At 41.6% G+C, this 14,364-nt stretch overlaps 1 protein-coding gene across 1 annotated transcript; it reads right to left on the minus strand.

Moving 5' to 3' along the window:
- Positions 1 to 11,098: 11,098 nt before the first annotated feature.
- Positions 11,099 to 13,075, minus strand: LOC121566515 (calcium homeostasis modulator protein 5-like). The gene is made up of 2 exons (XM_045215301.1): positions 12,528 to 13,075; positions 11,099 to 12,222 (listed from the first exon to the last, which is right to left on the minus strand). The coding sequence occupies exons 1-2, from the start codon at positions 13,068 to 13,070 to the stop codon at positions 11,833 to 11,835; spliced, it is 933 nt and encodes a 310-aa protein (XP_045071236.1). The 5' UTR covers positions 13,071 to 13,075; the 3' UTR covers positions 11,099 to 11,832.
- Between the last annotated feature and the right edge of the window lie 1,289 nt (positions 13,076 to 14,364).

The raw sequence follows: 14,364 nt of genomic DNA on the forward strand, positions 1-14,364 counted from the left end.
GGTGTTTGCAACGCCAGGGTTGTGGGTTCGATTCCCACAGGGGGTATGAAAACATATATATATATTAATGTATGCACTGTAAGTCGCTCTGGATAAGAGCGTCTGCTAAATGACTAAAATGTAAAATTGGTGATGTGGACACCAAGAAACTTGAAACTCTCAACCTGTTCCACTACAGCCCCATCGATGAGAATGGGGGTGTGCTCAGCCCTCTTTTTTTCCCTGTAGTCCACAATCATCTCCTTTGTCTTGATCACGTTGAGGGAGAGGTTGTTATCCTGGCACCACACAGCCAGGTCTCTGACCTCCTACCTATAGGCTGTCTCATCATTGTCGGAGATCAGGCATACCACTGTTGTGTCATCGGCAAACTTAATGATGATGTTGGAGTCGTGCTTGGCCATGCAGTCATCGGTGAACAGGGAGTACAGGAGGGGACTGAGAACGCACCCCTGAGGGGCCCCAGTGTTGAGGATCAGCGTGGCAGATGTGTTGTTGCCTACCCTTACCACCTAGGGGCGGCCCGTCAGGAAGTCCAGGATCCAGTTGCAGAGGGAGGTGTTTAGTCCCAGGGTCCTTAGCTTAGTGATGAGCTTTGAGGGCACTATGGTGTTGAACGCTGAGCTGTAGTCAATTAAGAGCATTCTCACATAGGTGTTCCTCTTGTCCAGGTGTGAAAGGGCAGTGTGGAGTGCAATAGAGATTGCATCATCTGTGGATCTGTTGGGGCGGTGTGCAAATTGGAGTGGGTCTAGGGTTTCTGGGATAATGGTGTTAATGTGAGCCATGACCAGCTTTTAAAAGCACTTCATGGCTACAGACGTGAGTGCTACGGGTTGGTAGTCATTTAGGCAGGTTATCTTAGTGTTCTTGGGCACAGAGACTATGGTGGTCTGCTTGAAACATGTTGGTATTACAGAAACAGTCAGGGACATGTTAAAAATGTCAGTGAAGACACTTGCCAGTTGGTCAGCGCATGCTTGGAGTACACGTCCTGGTAATCCGCCTGGCCCTACGGCCTTGTGAATGTTGACCTGCTTAAAAGTCTTACTCACATCGGCTACGGAGAGCGTGATCACATAGTCAACCGGAACAGCTGATGCGCTCATGCATGCTTGCCTCGAGGTGAGCATAGAAGTGATTTAGCTCGTCTGGTAGGCTTGTGTCACTGGGCAGCTCGCAGCTGTGCTTCCCTTTGTAGTCTGTAATAGTTTTCAAGCCCTGCCACATCCGACGAGCATCAGAGCCGGTGTAGTACGATTCAATCTTAGTCCTGTATTGACTCTTTGTCTGTTTCATGGTTCGTCAGAGGGCATAGCGGGATTTCTTATAAGCGTCCGGGTTAGAGTCCCGCTCCTTGAAAGCGGCAGCTCTACCCTTTAGCTCAGTGAGGATGTTGCCTGTAATCCATGGCTTCTGGTTGGGGTATGTATGTATGGTCACTGTGGGGATGACGTCATCGATGCACTTATTGATGAAGCCAATAACTGATGTGGTGTACTCCTCAATGCCTTCGGAAGAATCCCGGAACATATTCCAGTCTGTGCTAGCAAAACAGTCCTGTAGCTTAGCATCTGTGTCATCTGACCACTTCCTTATTAACCGAGTCACTGGTGCTTTCTGCTTCAGTTTTTGCTTATAAGCAGGAATCAGAAGGATATAATTATGGTCAGATTTTGCCAAATGGAGGGCAAGGGAGAGCTTTGTACGCGTCTCTGTGTGTGGAGTAAAGGTGGTCTAAAGTTTTTTTTCCTCTTTTTGCACATTTAACATGCTAGTAGAAATTAGGTAGAACGGATTTAAGTTTCCCTGAATTAAAGTCCCCGGCCACTAGGAGCGCTGCCTCTGGATGAGCGTTTTCCTGTTTGCTTATGGCCTTATATAGCTCATTGAGTGCAATCTTAGTTCCAGCATCGGTTTGTGGTGGTAAATAGACAGCTACGAAAAATATAGAAGAAAACTCTCTCGGTAAATAGTGTGGTCTACAGCTTATCTTGAGATACTCTACCTCAGGCGAGCAAAACCTTGAGACTTCCTTAGTATTAGATTTTATGCACCAGCTGTTGTTTACAAATATATACAGACCGCCACCCCTTGTCTTACCGGAGTCAGCCGTTCTATCCTGCCGATGTAGCGTATATCCCACCAGCTGTATGTTATCCATGTCGTCGTTCAGCCACGTCTCGGTGAAACATAAGATATTACAGTTTTTAATGTCCCGTTGGTAGGATATATTTGATCTTAGGTCGTCCATTTTGTTTTCAAGTGATTGTACGTTGGCTAATAGGATTGATGGAAGAGGTAGATTACTCGCTCGTCGTCAGATCCTTACAAGGCATCCCGACTTACGTCCATGATATCTCTGTCTCTTTCTCATGTGAATGACGGGGATTTGGGCCTTGTCGGGTGTCTGTAGAATATCCTTCGCGTCCGACTCGTTGATGAAAAATCAATACGAGGTGAGTAATCGCTGTCCTGAAACATTATGTACAGAATAAATTACAAAAAACTTGAAAAAACACACATAGTAGCACAATTGGTTAGAGGGCCGTAAAACGGCAGCTATCTCCTCTGGCACTTGGTGACCTATAGTAACACCCTAAAATAATAGGCTTTAGATGAGGCAGGTGAACCTGCAACCACAACACTTCAATAACACTTGATGTGAGATTTTCTCTAAGCATTACAGGGATATGGCTCTGAATCTATACAGCAACACCTCCCCCATAGGCATTCCTGTCTCGTCTGTAGGTGTTACAGTGCCTTCAGAATGTATTCATACCCCTTGACTTATTCCACATTTTGTTGTGTTAAAACCTGAATTCAAAATTGATTAAATTGAGTGTTTCTATATGCAATACCCCAAAATGACAAAGTGAAAACGTGTTTTTAGAAATGTTTATTGAAAATGAAATACAGAAATATCTCATTTACATAAGTATTCAGACCCCTGAGTCAATACTTTGTAGAAGCACCTTTGGCAGCGATTACAGCTGTGAGTCTTTCTGGGTAAGTCTCTAAGAGCTTTCCACACCTGAATTGTGCAACATTTGCCGATTATTCTTTTCAAAATCCTTCAAGCTCTGCCAAATTAGTTGTTGATCATTGCTAGACAACCCTTCTCAGGTCTTGCCATAGATTTTCAAGTAGATTTAAGTCAAAACTGTAACTCGGCCACTCATGAACATTCACTGTCTTCTTGGTAAGCAACTCCAGTGTAGATTTGGCCTCGTGTTTAAGGTTATTGTCCTGCTGAAAGGTGAATCCATCTCCCAGTGTCTGGTGGAAAGCAGACTGAACCAGGTTTTCCTCTAGGATTTTGCCTGTGCTTAGCTCCATTCCGTTTCTTTTTTATCCTGAAAAACTCCCCAGTCCTTAACGATGACAAGCATTCCCATAACATAATGCAGCCACCACTATGCTTGAAAATATGGAGAGTGGTACTCAGTAATGTGTTGTATTGGATTTGCCCCAAACATAACACTATATTAGGGCACAAACACATGCTAATACAAATTCTAATACGTATGTCGATTTAAAATTATATTGTGATTCAATTAATCAATTCTTTGATCAATCAGACTGTACTGTGAATAGGAGCAGAGAGAAGTCTTGATCTCTTGGTCTTGGTCTTGAGACCACTCTAGACCACATAAATGCGGTCTGATCTGTGTACTTAAGGTATAGCCTTCCATCTGGGATAACAACCCCTAATTTTCTCACATTTAACCCCCAGCTTTTGTATGCTTGTTTGGATAAGACCTATCCCCAAATTACACACCATCAAAGTGCTGTTTCACTTTTGCTGTCATTACACAGGGTGGTGCTTAAGTGGTCAGAATGTGTAAACATTTAAAGAAGTTTGCAAGCCAGAACTTTGTCATGCATCTCTATGAAAAAAAGATTAGTGTAGGCTAACTGGTGTAATCACTGTAGTGCAGTTCAAACAAACATGTTCTCTTTTTGAAACACCACTAGGGGGAGTGCTCATATGTAAATTGGGAGGTTAGATTCAAATGTCTGTTTGGTGGCACCCTAGTCAAAGTGTGAAAACGGCCTCTTTTGTCCTCAATTGCTACTCTATTGTTCCAGCAAGCAAGGGGAGAGGCCAATGACATCACATCTGGCCATCAGACAGATGGCCTTGAATGGCCTACTCCTTGAAGTTTGCAGTTTTGCAGTTTGCAGTGTCTAAAAAACAATATTTTGCTCCAAACATATATATATTTTTACCTTTAAAGTCCTACTCCAGTCTCCTTTTCACCTCATTTAACACCTGATTTACTTAAAGGCCCAGTGCAGTCAAAAACGTTATTTTCCTGGGTTTTATATATAACACTATGAGGTTGGAATAATACTGTGAAATTGTGAAAGTGATGATAATGCCCTTTTAGTATAAGAGGTGTTTGAAAAGACCGCCTGAAATGTCAGCCTGTTTTGGTGGGATGGAGTTTTGGCCTGCCTGGTGACATCACCAGGTGGTAAATTAGTTAATAGACCAATCCGAAAGAGAGTTCCAAACCTCTCTGCCAATAACAGCTAGTTTTCAGTTTTCCCCTCCTCACTCAGACCACTCCCAGACAGTCCTAGCAAAATTCTTGATTAAGATATTGCTATTTTCCAATAATCTATTTTAGTTTATTCTTGACCATTTTAATTGAAAACAATCACAGTAGGGTACTTAATTGTTACCTAGAAATTATTTGATATTAAAATTAAAACAGCTGCATTGGAATTTTAACAAAAGGCACATATCAATAGGTGGTCCAGGTGCTTCATGACTAGGGTTGCAAAAGTCAGTGAACTTTCAATACCAGCCTGGTCTCGGAGCAAAACGTCATACAGTATAGTACACATATTTAGTTTTTGTAGTCCTAGACTAAGCTACCTGGCTAAAATGCTTGCTAGCCTAACTTCCTCGCATGGACAACAATGAGCACGCTAAGTTAACGTTAAGCCTACTAAATCTACATATTGAACTTAAATTGTCTCAGGCCAGTGGCACAATGTATGAATTTATGGTTAGATCAGAATCGCTGTTATAATCATGGCCATGGCTGGGAATCCGACTTTTCCCGGCCCCTTCTTTTCTGGCACTAAAGGTCCCAAAGCTTCTACGCATGTGCAGATCACATTCTGTATGTGTGTTTCTTTACCTCTACTTAACGCACACATTTTTGTGGTCTTCTTCCCTTCACATTTCTCGTTGTCAATCGTGAATTATAATTCTTCAAGTTTTACTGGTGAAATGTCCATGCAGCATCTGCATACCAATCTCAATCAGTTTCATGGGGATATGCATTTAGAATCTTTTTGAGTTATACAGTATTGATTCAAAGAAGCCTACAGAAGCCTACATTTTTTTTTGCAGATGGCATTAACAAACTGCAGCATAGCCTACCTGCGTATTTTGCCTAGTGGCGTGCGCTGTTGAATCTTGGCCACATGAGAGAAAAATGTGGTGGTGTTTTTGTCTTACAGTAACGGTATACTGTGCTATTATTTTTGGTTCTGTTATGTACAATATTATCATTACGAGTAGAGCAGAGACTGTGCATAAAGTAAAGAATAAACACATTGGCAGAACGCAGAAGCTTCAGGCCCTTTAGTGCAAGGAAAAAATAGTCTGGGAAAAGTCGGATCCGCAGACACTGTACACTCTTAGAAAAAAAAGGTTCTAAGTAGAACTACATAGGGTTCTTCGGTTTGTCCCCATAGTGGAACCCTTTTTGGTGCTCGGTAGAACCCTCTGCAATCCTCCATATAGGGTTCTTCATAGAACTCCCTGTATATGGTTCTACTTCTATGAAGGGTTCTACAAATAACAATTTTATTATCTAGAACCCTCTATGAAAAGTTCCACCAGCCTTATTAGCCTTTAAAATGTAATGATTTATGACAATACATTATATATATCATAAGGCCTAGTTATATATCATAAGGCCTAGTTATACTTTAACACAGTGGTGTTAGGAAACCCCTGGTTTACAAGCCACATCAGGCCTGCAAGTCACATTATGCCGGCTTGCAAAGTGATGTGTAATTCCTATTGGAATCCAGCCAGAGTTAGGATATGCAACAAGTGGAATGTTTAATCACCCGCAACCTGCATTCAGAATGACTGCCAGGGTAGGGAAGATTGAATACTGAGACTATCTTAATGATCTAAACTGGTACAACCATCTCAGTAATGGGTGCAAAAGTAAAAGTAAAAGTATAAATCATTTCAAATTGCTTATATTAAGCAAACCAAACGGCACCATTTTTATTTACAGATCTATATATTCCAACACTCAGACATAATTTACAAACGAAGCATGTGTGTTTAATGAATCCGCCAGATCAGAGGCAATAGGGATGACCTGATATGTTCTCTTGATAAGTGCGTGAATTGGACCATTTTCCTGTCCAGCTAAGCATTTAAAATGTAACGTGTACCTTTGGGTGTCAGGGGAAATGTATGGAGTAAAAAGTACATCATTTTCATTGGGAATGTAGTGAAGTAAAAGTACAAATATAAATAGTAAAGTAAAGTACAGATACCACAAAAAACGACTTAAGTAGTACTTTAAAGTATTTTTACTTAAGTACTTTACATCACTGACACATCCACTGAACAGACAGTATTCAGTATAGTACTGCCAATAGGGCTCAGGTCTTTACCTCTTAAAACCAAGAGAGCTACTAACAGTTTTGTACCAGTATCAGTATGGCTTTTAAGTGAAAATTGATTTGTGTGACTTAGGTTTAGCTTTTATAGTACAGCTCTTTAATGAAATAGATTTTTGTGACTTACATTTATCTTGTATACAGTGCATTCAGAAAGTATACAGACCCTTTCCCTTTTTCCACATTTTGTTACGTTACAGCCTTATTCTTTTTTTTTATGTCCTCGTCAATCTACATACAATACCTCCTAATGACAAAGCAAAAACAGGTATTTAGAAATAACACATTTATTAAAAATAAATACATAAGTATTCAGACCCTTTGCTATGAGACTCGAAATTGAGCTCAGGTGCATCCTGTTTCCATTGATCATCCTTGAGACAGGATTGTGTTGAGGCACAGATCTGGGGAAGGGTACCAAAAAATGTCTGCAGCATTGAAGGTCCCCAAGAACACAGTGGCCTCCATCATTCTTAAATGGAAGACATTTTGAATCACCAAGACGCTTCCTAGAGCTGGCCGCCTGGCCAAACTGAGCAATTGGGAGAGAAGGGCCTTGGTCAGGGAGGTGACCAAGAACCTGATGGTCACTGACAGAGCTCCAGAGTTTGTCTGTGGAGATGGGAGAACATTCCAGAAGGACAACTATCTCTGCAGCACTCCACCAATCAGGCCTTTATACCAATCAGGCCAGACAGAAGCCACTCCTCAGTAAAAGGCACATGACAGCCCGCTTGGAGTTTGCCAAAAGATACCTAAAGGACTCTCAGACCATGAGAAACAAGATTATCTGGTCTGATGAAACCAAGATTAAACTCTTTGGCCTGAATGCCAAGCATCACGTGTGGAGGAAACCTGGCACCATCCCTACGGTGAAACATGGTGGTGGCAACATCATGCTGTGGGGATGTTTTTCAGTGGCAGGGACTGGGAGACTAGTCAAGATCGAGGGAAAGATGAACGGAGCAAAGTACAGAGAGGTCCTTGATGAAAACCTGCTCCATAGCGCTCAGGACCTCAGACTGGGGCGAAGGTTCATCTTCTAACAGGACAACGACCCTAAGCACACAGCCAAGAAAACGCAGGAGTGGCTTTGGAACAAGTCTCTGAATGTCCTTGAGTGGCCCAGCCAGAGCCCGGACTTGAACCTGACCGAACATCTCTGGAGAGACCTGAAAATAGCTGTGCAGCGACACTCCCCATCCAACCTGACAGAGCTTGAGAGGATCTTCAGAGAAGAATGGGAGAAACTCCCCAAATACCAGTGTGCCAAGCATGTAGCGCCGTACCCAAGAATACTCTAGGCTGTAATCGCTGCCAAAGGTGCTTCAACAAAGTACTGAGTAAAGGGTCTGAATACTTATGTAAATGTAATATTTCATTTTTGGGGGGCAAACATTTCTAAAAACCTGTTTTTGCTTTGTCATTATGGGGTATTGTGTGTAGACTGCTGAGGAAAAAAACTATTTTATCAATTTTAGAATAACAAAATCCATATTTATCTTTCATTCACATATCATTTTTGGATTCCCTCCGGATATCATACATGATATGGCCGGATATGTGAAGAAGCACAATGATTTTTGCCACCTAAACAGGTAAAATCATTTGGCCGCTGGACATTTCGAAGTCAGATTTAGCACATTTTCAATCAGACCTACAAGATGAAACATTAAAATATATATGATTCACATATCATGTAAGGATATTTATTGTAATTATGAATTATTTGAGAAATACAGATACATAAATGATCAGGTAATGACTACAGATATGATACATTTCAGAAAGTATGTGGATTCGTTCATGCCTGAGTATAAAGGCTTAGATATGTCAGCATGTTCCTTTCCAGAGTTAGAATATTCTACAAATATGTAAGCGGGCATCAGGTGCGTGTCTTGACTGTATCTCACCCCAAATATCTCCCCGGTAGCAGGGAGAGTTTGGAGGTCCGGATTGGATGCATGTAGAAACTGTCCCATTACTGTATCTAATAAAAGGACAGCTATCCGGAAATATATAGATAAAGATATCCCTTGATATTGACTCTTTTTCCCCAGTGAGTACTACTCACGGGCCGCTAACAATTTTTTTAGACCTACACCTAGTTCAGTTATCTAGCTAACAACCTGGTAACTTACTCTCAATAGGAAAATAGTGTTTTAACACAACGTAGAAACCTAATATTCCACAAATGCCTTTGTAATTACAATGACCAGTATTTGTATCAACATTAGCTTTTTGTAATAAACAAATGTCTTAACAGGGTTACATATTAATTGCTGGGGCACCTGCCTCAGAAGTAGCTGGAATTCCACATTTTGTTTGGTTACAGCTTGAATTTAAAATGTATTACATTTTGTCACTGGCCTACACACAATACTCCATAATGTCAAAGTGGAATTATGTTTTAATTTAATTTTTTATAAATCAATTAAAAATTAAAAGCTGAATGTCTTGAGTCAATAAGTATTCAAACCCTTTGTTATGGCAAGCCTAAATAAGTCCAGGAGTACAAATGTACTTAACAGGTCACATAATAAGTTGCATGGACTCAATCTGTGTGCAATAATAGAGTTTAACATGACTTTTTAATGACATCTCTGTACCCCACACATACAATTATGAGCAGTGAATTTCAAACACAAATTCAACCACAAAGACCAAGGAGGTTTTCCAATGCCTCGCAAAGAAGGGCACCTATTGGTAGATGGGTACAAAAAAAAACAACAGACAATAAATATCCCCTTGAGCGTGGTGAAGTTATTAATTACACTTTGGATGGTGTATCAACGTACCCAGTCACTACAAAGATGCAGGCATCCTTCCTAACTCAGTTGCTGGAAAGGAAGGAAACCGCTCAGGGTTTTCACCATGAGGCCAATAGTGACTTAAAAACAGTTACAGAATTTCATGGCTGTGATAGAAGAAAACTGAGGATGGATCAACAACATTGTAGTTACTCCACAATACTAACCTAATTGACAGAGTAAAAAGAAGGAAGCCTCTACAGAATAAAAATTATTCCAAAACATGCATCCTGTTTGCAACAAGGCACTAACTTAATACTGCAAAAAATGTGGCAAAGCAATTAACTTTTTGTCAAGAATACAAAGTGTTATGTTTGGGGAAAATCCAATACAACACATTACTGAGTACCACTCTCCATATTTTCAAGCATAGTGGTGGCTGCATCATGTTATGGGTAGGCTTGTAATCGTTAATGACTAGGGAGTTTTTCAGGATAAAAACACGAAACGGAATGGAGCTAAGCACAGTCAAATTCCTAAGGGAAAACCTGGTTCAGTCTGCTTTCCACCAGACACTGGGAGATTAATTCACCTTTTAGCCGGACAATAACCTAAAACACAAGGCCAAATCTACACTTGCTTTCCAAGAAGACAGTGAATGTTCCTGAGTGGCCAAGTAAGTTACAGTTTTGACCTTAATCTACTTCAAAATATATGGAAAGATCTGAAAATGGTTGTCTAGCAATGATCAACAACCAGCTTGAAGAATTTAAAACATAAAAAGTGTTGTCATTATGGGGTATTGTGTGTAGACGGGTGAGAAACAAAATAAATTTAATCAATTTTGAATTCAGGCTGTAACACATCAAAATGTGGATCAAGTCAAGGGGTATGAATACCTTCTGAAGGCACTGTAACTACACCAATATGGCTGCATTCTCCCCTCTTAGTCAAACATGGTGGAATGTGGACAGTTTTTACACACAAACTCACCACTCTAAAATGGTTTTATCGGGCATAATGCAACATGTCCAAATAAGGTTCTATGTACAGGTTAATTTAGTGCTTACACATTACATGTTAGCGATTTTACAGATGTTAGAAATGAGGGGGAAAAAAACAGGGGCCACTAATTTTTTGTAGAATCCTGTGAGAATATCCCTTATGTCACCTCTTAATGTGTGAGTTATTGACTACTATTGACATTAATAACTGAACAGGACGGCAGTAATGGCAGACCAAAAAGTATTGCTTGGACAATACTAGTTATCCCCAAATTACCATACAACATAAAGTGAGCTGCTTCACTTGTCCTGCCATAGAAAGACAATTTAAGGTGGTGCTCAAGTTGTCATAATTATGTAGACATTGAGTTGTGTAAACATTTCGAGCAAATAGCATGTTACAACTCTGTCATGTATGTAGCATTCATATTGTGGAGCAATATTACATACAAAATTCCCTATTAAAACTATACAATTACAATAGCTCTCCTACCATTATCTACCAGTAAAGTGAATGAAATGCCTCAAAGGCATGTCAAAGTGTCACGGATTCGGCCGAGGCTGCTCCTCCTCCTTGCTCGGGCAGGCTTCGGCGTTCGTCGTCCCCGGAGTACTAGCTGCCACCGTTGAATGTTATCGATGTTTGTTTGGTTTTGTCTTCCTTGTACACCTGTTTCCATTTAGTGTTCATTATGTCCCCTATAAGTTTCTCGTTTTGTTTGTAGTTAGTTGTGTGTAATTGTACGCCTGTCTGTTGGGGTTGTTGGATTTTGCATTCTCGTATTCAAGAGTAGTGACGCACTGTTTGCGCATCTCTTGTATTTAGTGTTTTACGCACTGTCTGCGTATCACTCGCCTCCGTCGTTTGAGGCTCTTTATTTTGTATTGTCCTTTTCCTGACTAGTAAAGTCTGTTTGGACTAAGCTTCTGTGTCCTGCACCTGACTCCACCACCACATCGTCATCAGTACCACTGACACAAAGAGAGGTAGAGGAGACTTTTTCAAATCAAAGTGTTTGTTATGACAGGGACATTGCATCAGCTAGTGTTCATGACCATTCACGAACTGTGGGTTCCAGCAGACAAGAAGCCTTACTGTTTTACCACTTCTGCAATGGCTGCATTCTTTGGTAATCACTTCTGTGTTACTGGTAATAACTTTCTGAATGGTGTTCTGTGTAGATGTCAGTGCTTTGGGGGAAATGCAGGCAACAACGCTTCTCCTCAGTCTGTGAGATTAAATCTATAGTATATACTGCATGTCATTTATAAAGGTCTAACAAATAGGATATACTATCATTCATACAATGTCAATAGAAAGGGTCAAACAATGTCCCAATGTAGTGTTTGTGAAATAAATCTGCATTCCTCTCTGGATATGTATTTATATGCCATTATCCGCCCCTCTCTCAGCTCATCTCTATGCCGTGCTCCAGCTCCATGACTGGTCTTTTCTCAGGGCTGTAGTCTCGGTCATCACGCTCCACATACCTCTGCAGGGTGCTGTAGTACTGCTCACTCTTGGAGAAGGTGTAGAGGGCTGAGACCTCCTCCCAGGCCTTGTGGTTGGGGAATGGGAATATTTCCGGGTCACGGTTCTCAAAGAAGCTCTTTAGGTTCCTCTCGGCCAGTTTGGATGCGTACTCCATAGCGAATTTGTCGAACTGCTCCTTCTCCTTTTCTACATAGCGCTTCCAGAAGGTGAGCTGCAGGTAGCTGACCTTCGAGCGGCAGTTGGTGTAGCAGGTCCCGAGGAGCCCTAGAACGGCTGAAATTATGATGATACACCAGCCCAGTATCTGGGGATGTACAGACATGAATCAAAACTCACATAAAATGAATAAACAATGCCAACAGTTTTTTAAATGAAAATAATAATAATAATTCATTAATAATAATAATTGTTAATAATAAACTTTTCCAATAATGTTGTTTTACTGTCAGTTGAATTACAAACAGTAAAGTAAATCAATGAATCACACCTTCATTTTGGTCTGACTCGTACCAGCATTTGCAGCTGTATCAATAACCCATTGACAGTGAAAAATATGACATTCCACCATACAAAAGTCACAAACAGGGTCTGACTGCTGCTTGCACTCACCTGTGACTGAGCCCGGAACATGAGCAGCAGCTCCATGCTCTCGTCACTGGGCAGCTTGGACTTGCTGCAGGGCACGCGGGCCAGCTCCTCCCTGCACATCAAGGTCTTGTTCTTACAGAACAGATCCACCACCAGGTTCTCATCCAGCCCGCTGACGGCACACTCGTAGAAGGTCCCGTTCAACAGTGCCACACACAGCCACATGATAGGGGCCACACAGGCACCGGAGAAGATTTTGACAAACACTTTGAGGCAGTTGAGGCAGTTGCCCCTGGGGCACAGTTTCATGGGTTTGAGCCAACAGCCAGTGTAGAGGCGCCACAGCCTGCTGCTGAAGAAGAGACCCAGCACCAGCAGCACCAGGCCTGGGCCCAGCAGGAAGGTCAGGCCGTATGCAAAGTTCTGGTTGTGGTTGCAGGGGCACTGGAAGGAGACCATGGAGAAGATCCGCTCTCCCCCGATGGTCAGGAGGGCCATGAAGCTGTAACCAATGCTGGACTTCTGGTTCATGAAAAAGCGCAGGACCGTCTGGAAGTTATCCATGGTGTCGACAAGGAGTTTTTACTCACGCTCCGCAAAAACCAAAATAATGCAAAGAGAATAGACAATTAGAAGAAGAAAAATACAGTGGTGAAATAGTTTAGACGCAAACGGCTACCTTTGGAATGTATGTATCCAACACTCACTCCACTCCCTGTACTGTCTGAGCCAAAGGCAAATACAAACACACTGAAGCTCTTCTGAGCATGTTTCTGCCCTCCCTTTCCATCCCTCCTGTTCTTTCTCTTTCACTCTTCCTCCCCAAGAACTCCTCCCTCTTTTCCTCACTTTATCTCTGTTTCCCGCCCTTGTCCACCCACTTAATCCAATGAGATTGTCTGTATTCTCCCGCTCTCAAACCTCACCCTGATTCTTCTTTCTTCCTTCTAAATTTCCCTTTCTCTCTCACTCCCCCCTCCTTTCCTATGCATAGGTAATAAAACAGCAGTGACCAAACTGGCTGAGATCCTGCAGATCTGGTTTTTGACTTCAGACCATGCAGCTGCCGTTGTCCTCTGAGAGTGATGTCATATGACAAGCAGCCAGAGGGTCATGCAGTCTGTCAGAAAAACAAACATAACTTCACTTTAACCAGATTCATTTAAATTGTTAGTTGAGCAGTTCAGCACAGTGATTTCAGCACCATGATTTATTATCTGTATTAAATGCACATACAGCTTGACCCAGATACAACATTATACAGTATATGCAACCAGCCTTTGCTCTCTCTCTCTCGCCCTCTCTTTCTCTTTCCCTTTCTCTTACAGGCACAAAACACACACACAGGAAGCAATGTGTTATTTCAGCACTAAGGCTACAATGCATTCATTAGCAGTTAAAAAATGTAATGGAAATCAACAATAATGTTAATACTGAGCTATGCAACCTCATGCAGATGCATATAATGTCCTCTCCCACTTCCTATAGAAGCCTGTGATGAGTTTCTATGCTCTACAATTCCCACAGGATGGAGCTATAGTCTCTTCACTCTAAAAGGCCTGTGAGTGCATTGATTTATCCCACAGAGAAGCTTTTAACAGGGCTGTACTTGCCACATTGGGCACATCAGGTACTTCATGTACTACTACCAGAAATGGGCAAAGATACACCAAAATGTATCTTGTTACAAAATATTATCCTAAAGACCAATTATTCTTCAGAGCTTTGTGGCCTCCTATCACCTCAAATTCATTGAATTGGTGTCAGAAATGAGATACTGTGAGTGTGAAGTAATCAGAGGTGCAGGTGAAGGTGAAAAGGTGTTTGAAAGAAAGTCGAGGCACAGGACTCACTTCCC

The sequence above is a fragment of the Coregonus clupeaformis genome, unplaced genomic scaffold (assembly GCF_020615455.1).
Source record: "Coregonus clupeaformis isolate EN_2021a unplaced genomic scaffold, ASM2061545v1 scaf0419, whole genome shotgun sequence".
Lineage (NCBI taxonomy): Eukaryota > Metazoa > Chordata > Actinopteri > Salmoniformes > Salmonidae > Coregonus > Coregonus clupeaformis.

Excerpts from the sequence above, each read along its gene's own strand:
- LOC121566515 (XM_045215301.1), bottom strand. The coding sequence starts at position 13,070 with ATGGATAACTTCCAGACGGTCCTGCGCTTTTTCATGAACCAGAAGTCC. Across the intron at positions 12,223-12,527 it reads TGTTCCGGGCTCAGTCACAG|ATACTGGGCTGGTGTATCAT; the intron begins GTGAGTGCAAGC and ends GTACATCCCCAG.